The sequence below is a fragment of the Pteropus medius genome, unplaced genomic scaffold (genome assembly GCF_902729225.1).
Source record: "Pteropus medius unplaced genomic scaffold, Ma_sr-lr_union100, whole genome shotgun sequence".
Classification (NCBI taxonomy): domain Eukaryota; kingdom Metazoa; phylum Chordata; class Mammalia; order Chiroptera; family Pteropodidae; genus Pteropus; species Pteropus medius.
This window is the reverse complement of record NW_024354503.1, coordinates 1,541,198-1,561,176: the sequence shown is the minus strand read 5'-3', so window position 1 is coordinate 1,561,176 and position 19,979 is coordinate 1,541,198. Positions and strand designations below refer to the sequence as shown.

The 19,979-nt window shown below is 55.2% G+C and overlaps 1 protein-coding gene across 13 annotated transcripts in view; it reads left to right on the top strand.

The window, feature by feature from the left end:
* RAP1GAP (RAP1 GTPase activating protein) overlaps window positions 1-19,979 on the top strand; it is a 63,294-nt gene that overhangs the window by 28,613 nt on the left and 14,702 nt on the right. For all 13 annotated transcript variants that reach the window (XM_039854224.1, XM_039854223.1, XM_039854222.1 and 10 more), the window contains exons 3-10: window positions 6,495-6,588; window positions 12,633-12,668; window positions 13,791-13,838; window positions 15,000-15,038; window positions 15,407-15,592; window positions 18,526-18,629; window positions 18,893-18,971; window positions 19,383-19,436. In XM_039854224.1, the coding sequence (XP_039710158.1) occupies window positions 12,651-12,668; window positions 13,791-13,838; window positions 15,000-15,038; window positions 15,407-15,592; window positions 18,526-18,629; window positions 18,893-18,971; window positions 19,383-19,436 (528 nt within the window). In that variant the 5' untranslated portion in view covers window positions 6,495-6,588; window positions 12,633-12,650. The remainder of the gene's footprint in view (window positions 1-6,494; window positions 6,589-12,632; window positions 12,669-13,790; window positions 13,839-14,999; window positions 15,039-15,406; window positions 15,593-18,525; window positions 18,630-18,892; window positions 18,972-19,382; window positions 19,437-19,979) is intronic.

Below are 19,979 nucleotides of genomic sequence, written 5' to 3'. Positions count from 1 at the left end.
GTGGCTGTTGGAGTGAGTGAGTGAAGGAATGCATGGAGTTCCGAGAAGGAGACCCCTGGGCTGCAGGGGGCGGGGTGTGGGGGAGGAAGGACAATAGGTTAATGAGGGGGGTGGGGCATAGGTGGCTCTAAGACTGTGCATAGGCATCGGGCACCACCCAATGGATGCTGGGAAGGCCCTGCACGTGGGCCCTGGCCCACCCATACCCCGGGCACTAAGGATGGGCAGCGTGTGCCAGGCCCACCGGGGAGAGTTGTTCTGCACTGACGGGGCAAGGAATAGAGAGCAGCAGGGTTCGAGCTTTGGTGTGGTACCTTGGGCAAGTCACCACCTCTGTTCCAGCTTCGGTTTCCTTCCGTGTAGGATGAAGGTAATATTACTTGCCTTAGGTTCCTCGTGAGGCTGTTGAGAGGGTCTAAAGTGAAGGCAGTTTGCAAGCTGGAAAGTGTCAGGCCAGGTAAGCAGATGTGGTTATGACCCGAGCAGAGGCCCCGTGGCTAGGGCATCTCCTCCCCTGTGTCACTCCTCCCCTGTCCCGTGCGCAGGGAGGAGTCCATTCCTGGGAGGCGGGGAGGGTCAGTCTTAGGACACAGCAGGGCTTGGGCTACCTGGGCAGGGAGGCGCTGGCAGTTAGCAGGTGGATGGGAGGCCCTGTCCCCAGGTGCTGCACCCCAGGTGGGGGCCAATCCCATGACCTCCTCTCCGGGCTGCCAACCTGTTGTTTGCTCAGGAGGCCACTGCCTGGCCCAGCTCCGGGATCCGGATGTCTCGGCGCTCTGCCAGAGCTGGGTGAGGGTGGGGGCCCCCCAGCTCACCCCTCTGCCCAGCCCGGAGCCTGAGGCGCTGCCCTGCTATCCCCAGGGGGACCTTGCCAACTCTACCATTTGATGACTGTGAGACCCTGGGCCCATCTTGCAACCTCACTGAGCCTCTGCTTTCTTATCTCTGAAATGGGGTGAAGATAATAGCAGCCCTTTATCACAGTTGTAGGATTACATGATATCACAGCGCTTGGCTCCCACCGACCCCCACCCCTATGTTCGCTCCCTGTTGAGTCCTGGCAGAGGTTAAAGGTGTCTGGGAGAAGAGAGCCTGGAGTGACCATGCCTATATCCCCCACCCATCCCTTGGGCCTGGGAGGAGGGGAGCCAGGCTCCCTGGGCCTAGCTTCAGAAACTTGCTTACCAGGCTGCCCCTGGCCACCTTCCCTGGCACCTTGGCAGGGCCATGGGCAAGCAGTGGGGCCAGTGCCGGATGGTTGAGACAATGGGCCTCTGTGGCCCCTGAGGAAGGGGGCAGTTCCAGAGCAGCCTCTAGTCTCTGGTTTCAGGAGATTAGAGGCCCCTTAGCCCTGATACCATGGCTGGGAGACACAGGCAACTCCCAAACCCCATCTAGAGGGGCCTCTCTCAGGGGTGCGAGGGTCCACAGGAGTAGGCCTCTGCACCCGCTTCTCACTTGGAGGTCTTTGGCTCCTCCCCTTCCCCCCATATGGATCACCAGGTTGGTAGAACCAGCTGCTCTCATAGACCTTTGGTGACCAGCACTGGACCCTGCAGTCCTGGGCTAGTCCCCCCAAATCTTTCTCAGCCCTCTGTTCACTGGTGGCTGAGCCCCTCCTTTGCCCTCCCAACCATTCAAGTCTGGTTTCTCAACTCGTGTGTGTGATGACCAGCACCTGTCCAGCCACCCTGCTCCCCATCACAGGCTTCGTGCCTTGGTGGTCGTATGTCGCCTGTTCTGGCCACCAGAGTTTCACATGTTTAAACTGAATTTTAAAGCATGACTAGTTCACCAGGCAGAAAAGAAGGAGAAGGGAGCCCCTAATAGAGTGAGCAGCCTATGCAGAGGCTCCGCAGTGTGAAACAGTGCAGCTTGTATGGAAAACTGCCTATGGCCTAGCCAGACTAGGACAAGGCAGCCGGGCACAGGAAGGGGCTATGTGTGCGTGCGGAGGTGAGACTGGAAGAGTCAGCAGGAGCCAGATCCACCTGGGGACCTCCATCCAGGGCAGCTGTCTCTGGATGGCCAAAGGGCCAAGTGCTACCCCCAGGACAGCCCAGTCCCACCTCTAGTACCCTGAAAGGGTGGGGTTCTCCAAGAGAGTGACAAATCATCATCATCATCATCATAACAACAACAACAGCAAACACTTCTGGAGTACTCACTTCATGGCTCACAGCAACCTGATGGGGTGGGTACATTATCTCTCATTTTGCAGATAAGAGAAAAAGACAGGACCTTTCACCAACTCTCCAGCTGGTTAACAGGTAGAAAGCAGCCCAGGGAGGCATTTGGTCATCTGCCCTCCGTCTTCTCTATCCCACCCACCAAGCCTGGGTCTGACCTGCGTTTTGCAGAGTGTGGGACCTCCCTGAGATGCCCGCCACCCCAGTGTGGCATCTGGAGCCCTGGATGATGGAAGGCCTGGGTTCTAGTCCCCAGTCTGCTCCCGCCTTGCTGAATGACTTCGAAGTGGTGGTTTAACCTCCCGAGCCTCAGTTTACACTCCTGGGAATTGGGGATTCTAGTGACTGCCTTATCTCCTGATCCAGTTCCGGTGAGTGTCCCAGGGGTGAGCAGATAAAGAGGGCTTTTGAAAAGTACAAAGAGCTGTACTCACCACGGTGATTATTATTGTTACCTCAATGCGGAGATAAGGGATGGGGAGGAGGTGCAGTGACAGTTGCCAAGAAACCCGGGAGCTGTCAGCAGCAGCTTCCTGCCTGGCCCATCCCACTCAGGAGCTAGGCCCCTGGGCCCTGCCCCCACACCCCTGCCTTGCCTTTTTCCTGGGAGAGATGGGTGCTCCGAGAGGCAAGAGAGCTGGGGCCAGCTGGCTGGCGGCCATGAATCTGCAGGGCCTGAAGGTGACCCAGGAATGTGCCTGGCCTGGACTCAAGGTTGGCTCTGGCTTTCTCTGCGACCTTGAGCAAGTCACTTCCTCTCTGGCTAGCGCCTTTTTCTGTGTCCAAAGTGTTTTGTATCTGTAGGCAGGTGTCCAGGCCAGACAGGGTAAGATTGGAGCTGGACCTAGGGAAGATGCTTGGTGGTGGCTGCAGGAGCCAGGAGCTGTGATGGGGAGACCACTGGGGCTAGGCAGCAGGACTGAGGTTGAGAGCAGCTATGATGTGTGTAGGTGAAGAACCCCAGGCTGGAGCCAGACCTTGGAACTGCCCCTTCCCTGGTGTGACCTTGGGCTTGTCACTTAACCTCTCTGAATCTCAGTTTTCTTATTGGGAAAAAGGTTGATAATAGTCCAACCTCACAAAGCTGCTATGGTGATCAAATGAGATAATGCCTGTGTAAACTGTAGAGTGCTATACAGATATATGACCATAGTCACAGCAGGGGGAAGGCATGCTCCAGGCACCTCCCAGCTGCTGCATGTGCGGGAAGACTGCAAAGCATTTTAAGCTGGGCCAGGCCATAGGATCAGGAAGGTTGTCAGAGAAGAAGGGAGCGGGTAGAGGCTTGGGGGACCCCATGTGAATGGAATAGTGGTGACCAGGAGGAGACAAAGGTGGGATAGGAAAGAAAGGGAGAGTCAGAGAGGTTCAAGTTCATAAAGAGGGAGGAAAACGACCAAGTCTGGGAGGTCTGCAGAAGCCAGAGGCAAAGGGAAGGGAGGAGAGGGCTAGAAAGGTAGGGAAGAGATGGTGAGAAATGAGGAAGGCTGAGAGGAGGAAGAGGAGGTGTCAGAGGAGGCTAGAGGGTTGGGGAGGGAGGTGAGGGGCTGAGTTTATTCATTCCTTGCAAACTATTTATTGAGCAACTTCTACTTACTAAGAGGCAGTATGGTGCAGCATTAGGGCACAGCATGGAGTACTGGATGGTCAGGGGTTCACGTCCTCCACATTTCATTTACATTTACTGCCAGCATGACCTTGGACAAATTGCTTAACTTCTCCGTGTCTTAGTTCCCTCCTCTGAAAGGTAAGGGTTAAGTTCATTTACAAGTGAAGCAGTTGAGGCAGAGCGTGCACATGGTACGACCTGTTGGCTGCCATCGCTGTTGTCACTATGATTATTACCTCTCTGATGTGTCGTGCTGGGTCCACAGGGCTGGCTGCCCATGCTATGAAGTTCAGATCTTGGGCTCCAGAGTAACAAACCTGGGTTCAGATGCCTGCTCTGCCTCATTAACTGTGTGACCTTGGGCGAGTTAACATACCTTCCAAGCTTCAGTTTCCTCATGTGTGAAGCAGGCAGTTTTGAGCACCAATCTCATGCGGGAGCTATGAGGATGAAATAAGATCATGCAAGGCATAGGTAGTCTGTGGCTTTTGTTATTACTGCCTTTCTATCCCTCAAGGCTGGGACCATGGGGGCAGGCAGGGCCCAGAGCTTCCGATTTCCTGCTGTGTCCTCATCCTGGATCCCATTTCTTCCCCTGATCTTCAGGACCTCAGCAATGACCTTTTAGGTAGAGTTGCCTGGGGGAAGGGGGTTGGGCATTGCCTTTGAGGTGCCAGCCAGGAACTAGAGAGCTGAAGTCCTCGAGGCTGGGTCGTGGGTAGAAGCCAGAGCTCCCTTGTCTTCAGAGACCTCCCTAGCCTTGTGCCAACGTGAGCAGTCCTGAGTGAGATGGACACCTGGGCATGGGGAAACTGAGGCTGAGGGTTCTGGAAGGGGAGCTGCTGCCAGGCTGACCCGCAGTGGCCACCGTCTGAACCTGGAGGTATAACGGGGTAGACAAAAGGACACAACCTGAATAGCTCTATCATGGGCAACAACCTTCACTTGGCAGCCAGGGCCATGCCAGGACAGCGGTCCCCACCACCACAGGGGCCAGCCTCACCTGGGCTTCAACTCCAGGACTTCCCAGACCCTGGGCAACCTCTGCTCTTCAACCCACTGACACTGGCCCTGCTCAGTGAAGGGCATGTGCTTTAAATTCTGGGTCTGTCACCCACTTGCTAGGGGAAGTGGCTTCACCTCTCTGATGGTGCCAAACTTCTAGCACTATCGTGAGGGTGTAAGATGCTTGACACAGTTCCAGGCACACAGTAGGTCTCAAAGAAGAGTCCCCACGGCAGCCACAGTGGAGTTCGCCTGGACCATTTCTGTGGACCTCTGCAGTCTCCACCTCAGCGCCTTGCAGTCTATAGGAACCTGCGTTTGGCTGTTCCCTGGCTCACAGACCTTCAATGCCTCCCGACTGCCAACCTTCATTCAGTCATTCTGTCATTCAGCCATTCAACAAATACTGAATGAGACCCTAACTTGGGAAGCCAGAGTTCACCATAAATGAATGAGTATCAGAATTTATTGAGTGAATGCCTAGTAGCTGCCCAGGCTTTATGGTGAATTTTTTTGGAAACTGAGACTAGGAAGAGTGTGTTACTCACTAAGGCCATGTGGCAGGCAAGTGCCTGGGAAGACCTCCCCAACGCTGATGCCATAGGCTGGAAATGGCGCTGTTATATCCAGTCTTCTAGGTCAAGACCTTCCGTTCTAAGATGCACCCCTGGGAGGCTGAGTGGAGCTATAGCAGGTCCCTCTGGGCCTTTCTCTTGCCGGTGTGGCTGGGCTGAGGGGAGTCAGCAGGGAGGCTGAATGTCCTCAGGGTCTCCTCTCTGGGCCAGGTTCCCGCAGGTCCTTCCCCTCTTGAGGTGTGGCAGTCCCAGCTCCACCTGAGGATCATCTGACAGCCTAAATGACTCACCTTCTTGGGATCTGTCTGGGTTGATGGGACTGGGGCGGGGGTACAGCCACGTCAGGGTGGCCCTAGGCAATGAGCGGAAGCCAGGCCTGCTCTCCAAGCTCTGGGCTCCCTGGGTCCCAGGAGCTACTGGGCTCTTTCTCTCCCTGACCCCAGAGGTGGCCTCCTCTGCAGGCTTTCTGGGGTGACAGGAATTGACTTCACCATCGCCAGATCTGTTTCTTTTCCTCGGAGAGGGATACGGGTGTGGGCAAAGAGTCCAGGCCTCCCTCAGATGCTGGTCCTGCTGCTGACCAGCTGTGTGACCTCTGCATGCCTCTGGGCCCTTATCTGTCAAGTGCGAATACCAGTGTGGTGAGGAGTCTGTGCCCTCAGGCCTGGAAAAAGAGCTTTGGTCCAAGGCCTGGCGCAGTAGCCCAGCGAGTGTCTGTATTGGTATTGTTATTGTCAGTGATGGCAGAAGGCTGGCAGCCTCTCAGCCCTAAGACTGCTGTCTCCCTGAAAGCTCAGGGAGTCTGGGCGTCCTGCTGAGTTCAGAGGTTAGGGTTCAGCCCTCAGCAGCAATCCTCTTGGCTGGAGTAAACATGAGGAAGGCCTACTGGAGAGCTTGTGGAGAGACCCTGTCCCCATCTCTGATCTCTGGGAAAGGGGAGCCTATTTAGCAGCTCTAATCAGGAAGCCCCTCTTCCTCCTCCCGAGGAACCCAGTACCCCTTCCTCCATGAAGTCTGTCTCCCTGCACATCTCCCAACTCCGTGGGAGACTCTTCCAGAGCTCACAAATGTTCCTTCTTGGGCCTCTCCTGACCTCACACTCTTTTTCTCTTCTAGGAGGAGTGATGGGCAGAACCAGCGCTTCCCTCAGGCCCTAGATCTGCCCCGATTGGACTTCGTTCCCCCCAACACTGCTTCGCTCTACCCAAAGGTATGTGTCCCCCTCCCCACTGCTCCTGATCTGGAGACCCCCAGGGCTGAGAGATACCTAAGAATGACTACTAGGCAGAGGTAAAATGTTCGGGGCTACCCCTGGGTGGGCCTAGTACCGTCTCAGAAGTTGAATGGGGGTGGGGCAGAACACCTGGGAATAAACTGGCCAGTCTTTTATTCTTCATTATCTTCATCATCAACATCACTCAGTTTCCTCTTCTATAAATTGGGTATGATGACAGTACCCACTTCACAGGGCTATTGTGAAGATTAAATGGAAAAGTGCCAATAAAGTATTCTGTGCACAGAGGCAGAGTCCTATAAATGAGGCTATTGTTGTTGTTATCAAAATCAAATGTTTGCCCAGATTTTGTGCTGTGTGCCAGAAAGCAATCAGACACAGACCCTCCCCTCAAGGAGCCATAGCCTAGTTTAGAGCAAAATAACTTAAGCAAAGTGTCAAATACCAGTAATACTCGCTAGTATTGATTGAGATTCACTGTGGGCCACGTGGGTACTTAGTAGGTACTTAGTTTACACACAGTGTCTCATTTCACCCTCAGACGGTAAGTGCTATGTGCTGGCTACTATTACTAGTACCATTTTGTAGAAGAGAAAATTGAGACTCCGAGAGGTTAAGTTAATTGCTCAAAGACACAAAGGTAGGATGTGATGGGGCCAGGGCCAGAACTCAGGCTGTCTGACTAGAGTGCCTGGTCTGGTGGCCTCTCTAATGCGATGTCATAGCCCTCACTTTTACGGTACACTTCATAGCTTCTAAAGCAGGTCCACAGACATCATGCTGCTTGGTCTTTTCATTAAACCTTGGGTTGTAGGCATTCTCCAGATGAGGATCCAGGTGCTCACAGAGGTGAAGTGGTTTTCCCAAGGTCACACAGCCAGGAAATAGCAGAGGTAGGATCTACCATGTTCCTCTCCCAACACTCCGGCTTGGAACAAGGGCCATGCACCTCTCCTAGGCCGGGAGGGCGGATGGCCAAAGGATGGTGTCCAGGTGTCCTTGTGTCCTTGTGGAGAACCACTATCCCTAAGGGGGTTCAAAGTGGGGTCCTAAGGACAGCATCAGGGAGTTCCTGAGACCCTCTCCTGCTCTCTGTGCCTAGGTAATAGCCCCAGATAGACTGTGTAGATCCTGGGGCTTGGCAGGAAGGGAGTGACTTGATGGCAGTCGGGTTCATGAATGAGCATCTGGGAAGAGGCCAAGGTTCTCACCGAGGGCTGTGTGCCCTTAGACCATAGCTTCTCCTCCCTGGGCCTCAGTCTTCTCATTAGGAAAATGAGGCTTGGAACAGCCCATCTCCCTGAGTCCTGCCTGCTCAGGCAGTCTGGAGCTGGCCTTCTTGGATTAGCTCTGAGCTGCCTCCCCTCAGGCTTCCTGGCCTCCGCCCAGTCTGTCTAGAAGCCTCCATTTGTGCCAACACAGCCTGGACGGCAGGCTCCCGACAGCCCACTCCCACCCCAGAATCAAGACACAGTCTGTGGTTCATCCTCCTTTGACAGGGAAGGAAACCAGGATCCAGAAAGACTGAGCGACCTGTCTGGATCCCCAGCAAACCAGTGGTGAGGCTGAGGGAACCCGGCCTGTGACATATCCTCTACCCCCTCCCCCAGTACCCCTAACTCTGCACACATTTGTAATGTTGATGGAGCCAGTTTGAGGGGCAGGAGACCTCTCTGTCCAGTGGCCAAACCCCTGCCCCAATTTGGTCCTAGTTTCTTCATCTGTAATATAGAGTTGACAGTTTCTTTTCTACCTACTTTGCCAGCTTGCAATTGAGTGATGACTGTGAAAGTAACTTTGGGAAGTAGAAATTAGGAAGCTGAACGATTATCAGCATATGTTCCCAGGGTAGGATAGAACACCTAGAAGGGACGTCCCTCTCTTCATTGGTAAGCCACATTTGTACAGACACTGAGCTACCCAGGACCTTCCTATCTTGCCCCCCATAGGGCTTTCTTCACTCGGGGATTCAGAAATCTGCACACATGTACATACACAGCCTACCCACAGCTAGGTACATGTACATAACACATCTGCACATGAATTCAGAGACTTACACATGTACACATGCAAGCGTGTACAGATACACATGTACAAACACATAAATATACACCCAGGATGTCTAGGCACACACACCCACATCTAGTCTCTGTCACACACAAACACACACACATACAGCTGCATGCACATGTGTGCACCCCCTTCACTCCACCTGGCACACAAGCATCTCTGGTGATACGACCAGGTCTTGCCTCCTCCCAGTGTGGAATAGATATTTCTCTGGCTGCATTTCGATGGGTGCCCGGAAGCGCTCAGGCCTGAAAGTGCCTGCATAAATCAATATTTGTTGCTGTTAATTATTAAAAACAGAGCTACACCGTGTCTGGAACACATATCTCTGGAGTTCCCGCTGGCTCCCCGGGCTCCAGCCTGACCCAGGGCCAGGTCTAGGGGAAAGGAAGGCGCAGTGACTTCCTTCCAGGAACCCTGGAGATGGAGGGTGGTGGACAGCTGCCAGCAGCTCCCTTAGGAAGCTGCAGAGATGGCGGGCACCGAGCTGGTGGACAGCCCTGCCCCTGCAGGGTCTAAAGCAGCTGGTGTTGACTTGGCCACAGCTCAGGAAGCAATTGCTACTTTCCCAGCATCTGTCCCCACTGTACAGTGGCAGACACAATGCAGGGTCAGCTGGAAGAGCCTACAGAGGCCATATATTTTACAGATGGGAAAACTGAAGCCTACAGAGGTGGTAGGGACTCAAGTCAAGTTCACTCAGCAAATTGTAGCAAGGCCAGACCTAGGACTCACGTGTCCTGAAGTTTGCCCCATACTCTGGGGCCTGGGCTCCTTCCTAGGCACTGTGGTTGTCTCCAGGGTCAGGGGCAATTAGGATGAGGGTGGGGGGACAATTAGAGCCAGGTGTGGCATGGGGCCTGCTGAAGGGAGGGAATGGGCCACGCAGTCAGGCATTAGAGAGCAGGATAGGAGGGGGCAGGGGAGAGTAGCGCCAGGCCTTTCCCTGGATTCCTAGTTCTGCCTTTCTCAGCTGTGTGATCTTGAGCATGATATTCCACCTCTTGGAATCAGTTTTCTCTTCTGTAAAATAGGGATGATGCTCATACTTCCTGGGTTGTGGGAGAAGATGAGACTTGCGAAGGGTCCAACTTTAAGTAGATGCTCAAAGAAAGTCCTGTCTCCAAGTAGCCGCCTCTTTCTGACGGACTTCAAAGCCCATCCCAAGAATCCCGTCCTGGAGGCCCTGATGTGGGGTACCCAAAGTCTGGGAAGATAGAGAAGGCGGGGGCGGAGGGGACGCGCTGAAAAGAGCCTGGGGGAGCCTTAGGGGCCCCGCGCGCTGAAGACTTCTAGCGATCCGACGAGAGCGCGCAGGCGCAGTGTCCCGGGACCGTGGGTTGGGCCGTTCTGGGGGCGGGGCTTACGGTGTCCCCGCCCCGGATCCCCGCAGCCCCGCCCCTGCCCCCGCATCGGCTGTACCTGGTGCCCCGCCCCCTCCGGGCCAGGAGCTGGAGCCCGGAGCCCGGAGCGCGGAGCTCGGTGCTGTGGGGCCCGGGCCGGGGCGCGCGCGGGCCGGAGCCGTCCGACCAGCTGAAGCGCCGCCGGGGCTGGGGCTGGGGCCGGGCCGGGCTCGGGATGGCGCAGCCACGGCCCCTGGCGAACGCCGGCCGTCCGCGGAGGGGCTCGCTGCCCGCTGGGGCCGGCTGGCAGGTGAGGACCCGGGAGAGGATGGCCTGGCCAAAGGGGTCTGCAGGAGCTGCCGGGTCAGCCCGACTTCCTTTGAGTCCAGCAGGCTCTGCCCCAGCCAGGGCGGGTGTGCGAGGCTCTGTCATGGAGGGTGTGTTAGCTTCTGGGATGACACCCGGCCATGGCAGCCACAGGGCACACCCCTGCCCTGGGGTCCCAGGCTTTGGGCCCTTTCTGCCCCTTTCCAAGAAAGAGAGTGACTGTAGTGGCACTGTGGCTCGGGGCTACCATGGCACTGTGTGCATGTGCGTGTGCGTGTGCGTGTGTGTGTGTGTGTGTGCGTGTGTGTATTAGCTTCGGGACCATGTTGTCGGTCCCCTGTCCCCTTTAAGGTGGTCTGAATGTCACAGTTTAACTCTGCATGGTGCTCTGGGCCACTTGACTCACAGCCTTCCATGTGTCAGGGCGTCTGCTGCTCCTGTGAGGCTGTAACTGTGGGTGTAACTTGTTGCTGTGTGTGCACTCTGGGTGACAGTACCATGCATCAGTGTTTACATGGCTGTGACTCCAGGTGCATATTGTTCCTGGCCATGTTAGGTTACCCAGAGTGGGATGCTCTGGGGGACATTAATGCGCCCCCATCACTCATACTGGCACTGCGCTGGCATGAGGTTATTTGGGCATAGATGCCGAGGCCGCTGTGGTACAGGATGTTAGGTTGACAGGCATGTTTGTCTACCTGGGCTACAGGTGTGTGTCTGTGGTTTGTGCTGTAACTGCTTGTGGATTTGTCTTGTCCAAGCTCAGAAGTGTTGGGTGTAACCATAGGTGACCATGGATCAGCGTCTCCAATGGACATCTGTGGTGCATTTCATGGGGTGGGTTTTGCCCCTGTGGTCAGGTCTCAGAGTGTGTACATGGGTTTTTGTGTCTTGTGATATTTAACAGAGCTCCGTGTGTGTGTCTATGTGTGTGTGTGTGTGTGAGAGAGAGAGAGGGAGATGGGTGGTGTGTACTCAAGTGGGTATGAGGGGTGTGTGAGGTTTGGACGTGTGCTCCTCATCCTTGGTGATTAGCCACTCCCACAGTTGCTGCATGCTTCTTCTTTTTCTTAAAACTCATTTAAAGTCTGTCACATCTGTTACACAGGGTGCGTGACTCTGATGGGGAAGGTATGTGGGAGTGGGGCTCTGTAGCTAAGTTTCTGTGACCATGCCTGCCTGTATCTGTGAGTGCATGTTATTGTGTCTCTCTGCACGTGGACATGAGTGGTTTTGTGGTGTTCATGTAGCTTTACATGCAGTGACTAATGTGCAGATCTGCACAGGGATGGGTTTGCATTTGTTTGTGTGGTTCTTGTGGTACATGGACCTGTATGTGTGTGGGTGTGCTGTTGTGTAGCTTGGGACACTGACACATTTATTTGTGTGTTAGTACATAGCTCTGAGTCTAAGGATTGATGTGCACAGACCCCATGGGTTTGTGTGTGTTTGCTTTCTTTGGTACAGCACGACTGTTTAAATACTGGTGTGTAGGCCTGTGTGTGCTCAAGCAAGAGAGAAAGAGTATGTGTTTCCTGGTGCACAACCCCATAGCACATGTGTGTGGACTCAGGATCTGGGAGGGGTTGGGGGAGAGGCACCATCCTGGAGACTCTGGGGGCTTCCCAGGCCCAGCCCCAGCCCTGCCAGCCGTCAAGGATGCTGCCTTCCAGGAAGGCTGCAGGGAGCTGGCGCTGGAGAGGCAGAAGCTGCCAAAGCAGCTGGCAGATGCCCGATTAACCCTGTGTGTGCCCTGGCTAGCCTCGGGAGAGGCCGTCTGGAGTGTGAGGGCTGGAGGGGTGAGTGTGGACTCACACACGTGTGTTGGACCAATGGGATATACCAGCGTCCTTTTTTCCCAATAGCACCCTGGGGTGCTTGAGATAGGCGGGTGGGACCCTCTTCCAGGAGAGGTGGGTGGAACCACAGACCCTTCTGAGGGTCCCAGCTAGGCTCCTCTCCGGGGCTGGGGCCTGGGGCTCTTCTGAGAGGTCCATGGGCTGATCCTGGCACTGCCAACCTTGTAGTGACATGAAGGAGACGTGTCTATCCCCAGAGGTCACATCCCTCTGTCTGAGGCACCAGCCTTCTCCTTTGGGTAAGGAGACTGAGTGGGCTGGGCTGCCCCTTGGGGCCTGTGCTTTGGGCTGATAGGTCCAAGGTGGTTGGTCAGAACTCGGACCGGGATGGCTGGATTGGGTGCAGGCTCCTTGGGGGCTCAGTAGGATCGGCTGGACCACCCCGAGGACTGACCTTCTCTCTCCCCCTCCTCTGTTGCAGAACACAGATCTGTTTGAGATGATTGAAAAGATGCAGGTGAGGCTGGCTCCTTAGCTCTTCTGGGGAGGCACAAAGGGGACTGGACTGGCGGTGGGGGGCCCTTGCCTTATCTCCAACCCCACACATCTCTCAGAATGGGCCAGGAGCCCTTGGCAGACCATGCAGGAAGGAGATAGTGGCAGTGTGTTGTCCAGAGCCCCTAAGTGGGGATCACAGTAGGGGGTGGGGACTGGTAGTGCCTAACCCCTGTCTGACCCAGGGGCCCAAGCCCCATTTGTGTCTCCCCGGCTCCCATCCCTGTGTAGATCCCCAGCAGAGCAAGCATCCCTGCCTCAAACCACCCCCACATATACACATCATTCCCCGTCCCCCAAGAGGCATTACAGACTCTGCAGGACCCCCCATGTAGAGGGGGAGGAGGGACAGATGCCAGGGCACAGGGCAACCAGAGGCCGTGCTGCAGGTAGGGGGAGGTGTTAATGAGCGAGGCTGCCTGGGAGTGCAGCTCCTGCCCCCTCCGCCTGACTCCTGCCCTGGGCTTTCAGGCTCTTGTCTGTTTTCTGTGTGGATATGTGTTGGGAGATGGGCAGGGGGCTAGGACGACTCGAACACACCTCAGGAGCTTCACCTGATATCATTTCACCCTCTAAACCTCTCCTGTCCCTTCCTGTTACTCTGCCTCTCTTGCTTAGTCTTTCTGTCTCCACCTTTCCCCTCCTCCTCTCTCCTTCCCTCTCTCTCCCCTCTCTCCCTCTCCCTGTCTCTCCCCACCCCTCCTCTCTCAACAACATGTATCTGTGTAGATGCAACAGCCTCCCTCCCCACATCCCCACACTCACGCATAGGCACGTGTACACCACCCCTGCCCCCACTCCCAGCAGCAGGCGTGTAGAGCCCCCAATTCCCCCTGCTGCCACCCGCCTCCTGCAGCCCAGGTTACCAGCAGGACAGCCAACCCTGCAGAGGGGCCTGAGTAACCGTGCACCCTGCCCTGGGAATACCCCACATTGGTTGGCTTTCCCCTTCTACACAGGAAGAGCTATGAGCCCAGTGGGAGGCAGCGCTGCTGCAGGCTTGGGAGGGGTGCAGCGGGAGAGAGGGAGGGGTGCAGCGGGAGAGAGGGAGGGGTGCAACCGGAGTATTGGCCTCTCTTTGCAGGGAAGCAGGATGGATGAACAACGATGCTCCTTCCCACCACCCCTCAAAGTAGGTCTGATCCAGCACCACCCCATCCTTTCTTTCGTGGGCTCCCTGAGCAGCCTCTCCAAAGGGCTTGGAGGGGGATGGGAGGGGGGCAGATGTCCTCCCTCGGGTGCTGCTACAGCTGCCCAACCAAAGCAGCCAGCCCAGGAGAACCCATCACTCTTTCATGAGAAGCAGTCTAGGACTTCTGAGATGTGGAGTACCCCTCCCTTGCTATAGGGCTGGGGCCCCGTTCCAGTTCCTCCCCACCCCTGAAAACTCACCCTGCCTCTCCAGGCCTTGCTGTCCCTGGGCCGAAGCCCCAATACCTCACAAGACAGCCTGTGAGAAATGGAAGCCAGTTACAATACACAGCTGTAGGAAGACTCAAACCCAAGACCCAGGAGTCTTATGCTCTTCTGTTCTCCGTAGCTCCTGTCTGGAAGGGAGGCTGAGGGGGAAGGGGAGGATGACCTGGTTGCCCCCCAGCTCCCATGAGGAGACTGACAAGAGACAGGACTGAAGGAGATGCAATGAGGCTCTTGTTTAGACTCAAATTTTCTTGGGCTGGGAGCTGCATAGCCCCTCCAGGTGGGCATAGGACTCTCTGGTTGATGATTTGGGACCCCAGCCATCCCAGAAGACTAGTGGCTGGCCCTGGGGGAATGGGCCCAGGGATGCAGGGGTAAGGATTAAAGAAGGTTCATGGGCATATAAGCCTGATGCTTTGTCCAGGGCAGGAGTTTTCAAAATGTGGTCCTCAGACCAGCCCCATCAGCACCACCTGGGAGCTTGTGAGAATGTAAATGCTCAGGCCCATCCAGGCCCAGGGCATCAGAAACTCAGGGGGAGGGGAGGGCGGGGCAGCGGGGTGCAGCCGTCTGTGTTTAACGAGCCTTCCAGGCTGTTCTGAGAACCACTGGTCCAGAGGTTCCTTCTGGGGAGGCAGTGGGCCTCCTCCTCAGGCAGGACGAGGCTCAGAAGAGGCTGCCAGCCCTCAGCCCCTGTCTCGTGGGGTCACCCCAAGGCAAGCCCCGCCTCACCCATGAGATGGGGAGATGAGGACCCAGCCCTCTCCACACTCAGTCCCGATGGCTGGCCAAACAAAAGAGCATTCCGGGGAGGCTGGAAGTCAAGGGTGCGGGCCCCATCCCAGATGGACCTCCCCCTGCTTGTGTTTTGCAGACGGAGGAAGACTACATTCCCTACCCAAGTGTGCACGAGGTAACCAGCCGGAACCCCCCCACCCCAAGCCTGTCCCCACCCCAAGCACTGGAGGCTCTCGCACAGGGAGTTCAGGATGCCCTGGTCCTCCTCCTGGTCAGGAGCCTGATCACAGTTGGGGCTGGAGACTCAGTTTACGGGCTCAAGACCTCAGAGCCCATTTGAACCGAAGGCCTCCAAGGCAAACATTTCATCCTCTCTGCCAAGGTCATGCTCCCAGCTCTACCTGGCCCCATCTCCATCGTTTGAGAATGAGACTTGGGGCTCCATGTGGTCTGCGACCCATGTAGTACCCCTTAGTTGGGGAGGTGTCCTGGGGTCCCTGGTGGGGTGCAGTGTGAGTAGCTCTCAGCTGAGTCCCTCTTTAGGTCCTGGGGCGAGAAGGGCCCTTTCCCCTCATTCTGCTGCCCCAGTTCGGGGGCTACTGGATTGAAGGCACCAACCACGAAATCACCAGCATCCCAGAGACAGAGCCACTGCAGTCACCCACGACCAAGGTGAAGCTTGAGTGCAACCCCACAGCCCGCATCTACCGGAAGCACTTTCTCGGCAAGGTGGGTGGTCCTCTGGTGTTGGAGGGCTGGGCCTGGGAGGAAGCAGAACCTTTGGGCTGGTGCTGGGTGAGTCCTAGAGCCCTGAGTCTCAGGGAGCATAGCGTAGTGGATTCATTCATTCATTCAGTAACCACTTATTGCAAAAGGCAGTATTATAGCGTAATGGTTAACAGCGAAGACACTACCAGGGTTTGAATCCTGGCTCTGCCACTTACTGTGTGGGACACTGGGCAGATCACTTACCCTCCCTGTGCCTCTGTTTCCTCAACTGTAAAAACAGAGATGGTGATGATGCCCACCTCATAAAGTTATTATGAACCTTTAATGACAGGATGCTTGTAAAGTGTGAAAAATGGCGTCTAGCATAGAGTAAGGCTCAGTCAGGGTTAGCAAATAATGAGCACCAGCTGTGTGCCTGGCTCTGTTCAAGACACCAGGTATATAGCAGTAAACAAAACATACCCAGGCCCTGCCCTCAGGCAGCTTGTGGGGCTGGGAATACACAGTAATGTCGTGGCATGACCTGGATTGATGCAACCCCCACTCCACCACCAGCCCCAGAGCGGGGACCCTGCCTGGTCACCACTTGTCAGAGTGTCACCCAGCGGTGTTCCAGGCAAGAGTTATTGGGCAAGGTTGTGGGAGCTGGAGGGGAGTCCCAAGCTGGGGCCCTGTGTGTGTCAGGTTCCACACCAGGTGCTGTCTCTGGCAGGGTGTAGTGTGGCCCTGGGGTCTTGATTCACCTGGGTGCCAATCTTGGCTCTTCTATTTACTGATAACCTCGGGCCAGTTATTTAACCTTCCCGAGCCTGTTTCCTCATCTATAAAAATGGGGATAATAAAAATACATTAAAGCATAGAAAACCATTAAAGCATAGAGAGCCTGGCACATAGCAAGTACTCAATAAATTAACTGTTATTAGTACATCTTCATAATTACTCTGCGAGATCAGGATTGTCCTAGCTTTTCAGAAAAGGAAACTGAGGCTCAGAGAAGTGAAGTGACTTGGTCAAGGTCACATAATTACTGAGCTAGGAATTGGACCTAGTTCTGGCTGACCTTCCGTTAAGACACACTATGGGAATAAACTATAATATTGTACTATAATTACATAATGTGATAAATATCACCGCAATGGCAGTCATATATATTACAATATATGAACGTATCAAAATAACCTTTGTACACCTTAAGTTTATACAATGTCAGATGTCAAATATATTTTTAAAAAGACATGCCATGGGAAGAGTCATGTTCCTAGGTGTGTGCGCATGTGTATTGGGAAGGTGTGTTGGGAATTGGGGAACTATATGACCTCAGTCTGAGCCCAAGGCATTGGCCTGACCCTGGAAGGTATTGGTGCTAAGGCTGAAAGGGGAAAGGGGTGGAATACATTGTTACTGAGACTAAACCAGCAGGCCCGGGTTCAGGAGCCATTGCTTGGGAACAAACCCAGAACAGGGCATTAGATTCTACCTCTAGGCTGAGCCCTGTGGGTGGAGAGAGACCTGCATCCCGGCACCCACTGTCCAGAGTGCGATGTGGGGGACTGTGTGGGCCTAGCACATAGTTGACACTCAGAAAAGTTTGCTGAGGAGTGATGAGTGACAGAATGAAGGTGGCACCTTGACCACAGAAGGACCCAAAGAGGTATAGGTTGGGGGGTCAGAAGAGGCATGATGACCAGGGTCAGGTTGGCAGCACAGAGAGGAGGGGCCCCACGAGCTGGCACAGAGCCATGGCCATCTCTCGACTCCAGGTAGGGTGACGTGGGGTGACGTGGGAAGCACCGAGGCCTGTTCAGGCAAAGGGAGGAGGTTAGAGTGACTTTAGTATTGACTCCCTGGGACCCTGAGCCCACTCTCCTACTGTTCCTTGGACTCCTCTGGGCCTGGCCAGGGGAGTCCTGGGAAACTGCCCACCCTGAAGACTTTAGTGCAGCTCTCCTTGCCAGGTGCCTGCCATTCCCTCTCTACAGATGGTGCCACGCATTTGGGGGTTTCTGTCACTCTGTGCCCAGGCAGTGCAGAGGGGGTGCCCTCAGACTGTCCCTGAGCTACAGATTTGTGGGGGCACATCCCCTGGCCTCTGCCTCTTTCGTCTGCTCTCTGAGCACAGGTGTTCATGTTTAAACAGGACTTCTAGGATGACTCCTGGGGCGGGTGTGGCTGCGGAGCCAGCTCCACTCCCAGGGCCGGCGCTGGCAGGGGGAGCCCAGGGCCAGGCTGGGGTGTACTCTCCTAGCACTCATGGCCCTTGGCTTTGGGGCTTTCCTGCCTAGAGGTGCCAGCCCTGGGCTCCTTCTAGGGTTCCCTGCCTCAGTTTCCTCTTGCGTCCTCTGAGGTATTCCTTCCCACCCTACGGCTTCTCCCAGTGAGGTAGGAGGGTGGGAACCTGCCCGGTCAGCCACCCAGTGTGTTCATGACATGTTTCACTTCCTGTTTCTCACGGGCCCTGGCTTCAGAAGCCAAAGGTTGAGCAATCAGTTGGCATATTTTTATTGAGTCCCTACTGTGTGCCCAGCCCTGAGTAGGGCAGCGCTAGGAGACAAGTATGGAGATCCGAATGTGATCCTGACTTTGACGAGGACACGGAGAGCCCAGGTTTCTATAAACATTCATTGAATACCTACTCTGTGCCAGGCACTTTATCCCCTTCAGTCCCTGCCACCATCCCACAAAGTAAGTGACCTCGCTTCTGTTTTATAGACTAGGAAACTGAGGCACAGAGAGGTGAAGTGACCTTCTCAGGCTACTCGGCTGGCATATCCCAGTGGGATTTGAATGTGGGTCTGCCTGGTGCAGAGTCTGCTATTAGCTATGACACCTTCTGCTTGGTGAGGGACCCCCATCTGGGAATGAGTTGGCTTTCTGGTCTGGTTCCAGAAGCCACAAACTCAGTCTCACCCACTACCTTGGCCCACCTCCCACAGGAGCATTTCAATTACTACTCACTGGACACTGCCCTGGGCCACCTTGTCTTCTCACTCAAGTATGATGTCATCGGGGACCAGGAGCACCTACGGCTGCTGCTCAGGTGAGGGTGGGGTGATGGACCCTGGGATAGCAGGTCGGGCTGAGGTCTTATAATCTGAGAACCCACCTCATTTTACCCACTCTTCTCATCGAGGCCCAGAGAGGGGCAGGGATTTGCCTGAGGTTGCACAACGCGTTAGAGCCTGAGCCAGGCTTGGCCCCTGTCATCACCGCTGGTCCTCCCTGGGGTCTTACTTTGTGCGGAGGGGCTCCCGTCTCCCTTTCCCACTGCCTAGCCCCTCACCGTTGACTTTTTCTTCCCAGGACCAAGTGCCGGACGTACCATGATGTCATCCCCATCTCCTGCCTCACCGAGTTCCCCAACGTGGTCCAGATGGCAAAGGTGAGGCCTCTGCTCCTTCATGCTGGGCCCCCTTGGGCACCCCAGGTGGGCACACGGCCAGGCTGCAGCTTCGGCCTTAGCACACTTGCGTCTGTAGCTCCAGGTCCTGGCCCTGCATGCTGCAGCCCTGTCTCTGAGGTCCTGCCTCTCATGTGTTCCCATGATATCCACACTCTCATGTGTTCTGGTGCCCTGTCCCCTATCTGTGTGCTTTTGGACCTCTTTAGAGTACCTTTGGTACTTCAGTTCTCTGTACCCCATTCTGAGCAAGGTGAGCCCACAGTCCTGCGTCAGCCTCGGTTGTGCCCTCTCCTTTCTGCTGCTGTCCTGCAGACCTTGGCCTGGGAGGCCCAGAGGCCCCACCCCTCCTCCCAGCCCTACCCTTAGATGCCCCCTTATCTCCTCCTGCAGCTGGTATGTGAAGATGTGAATGTGGATCGATTCTATCCTGTGCTCTACCCCAAGGTATGGCTGGATCTGGGCCCTGCTCGCTGGGGGTGGGTAGGTAACTAGGGGATCGAACATTTATTGGGCGCTGCTGTGTGCAGAGTATTTTTCCTAAGTTCTCTCATTTAATCCTCACAACAATCCTGCAAAAGTCTACAGTTTGCAGAAGAGAAACCAGAGGCCCAGAAAGTTTCTGTATCTTACCCAGGGATGCATAGCAGATAATCATGGCCTGCATTTAAACTTAGTTTTGTCTGCATTGGAGAAACGCTTTACTCACCTCTGAAAACTCTTAGTGTCATTTGGGAACCCTCCCAAGGGCAATCTGTACTCCTGGGCCAGGAAACTCCACTGGCCTTGCCTTCTGACCCCAGAGGGGATCTGGTGAGAGAGAATAACACAGGCACCTCCACAAATGCTGCCCCACAGAGAGCAGCTGCCTTTCCAGCTCTGGTGCTGAGTGCTGTGTTTGTAGCTCTGTCACATGTGGGAAAAGTGGTAGAGACTTTAGTCTTTAACGAGCCAGGGAGGCTTCCTGAAAGAGGTGGGCCTTAAAGACAT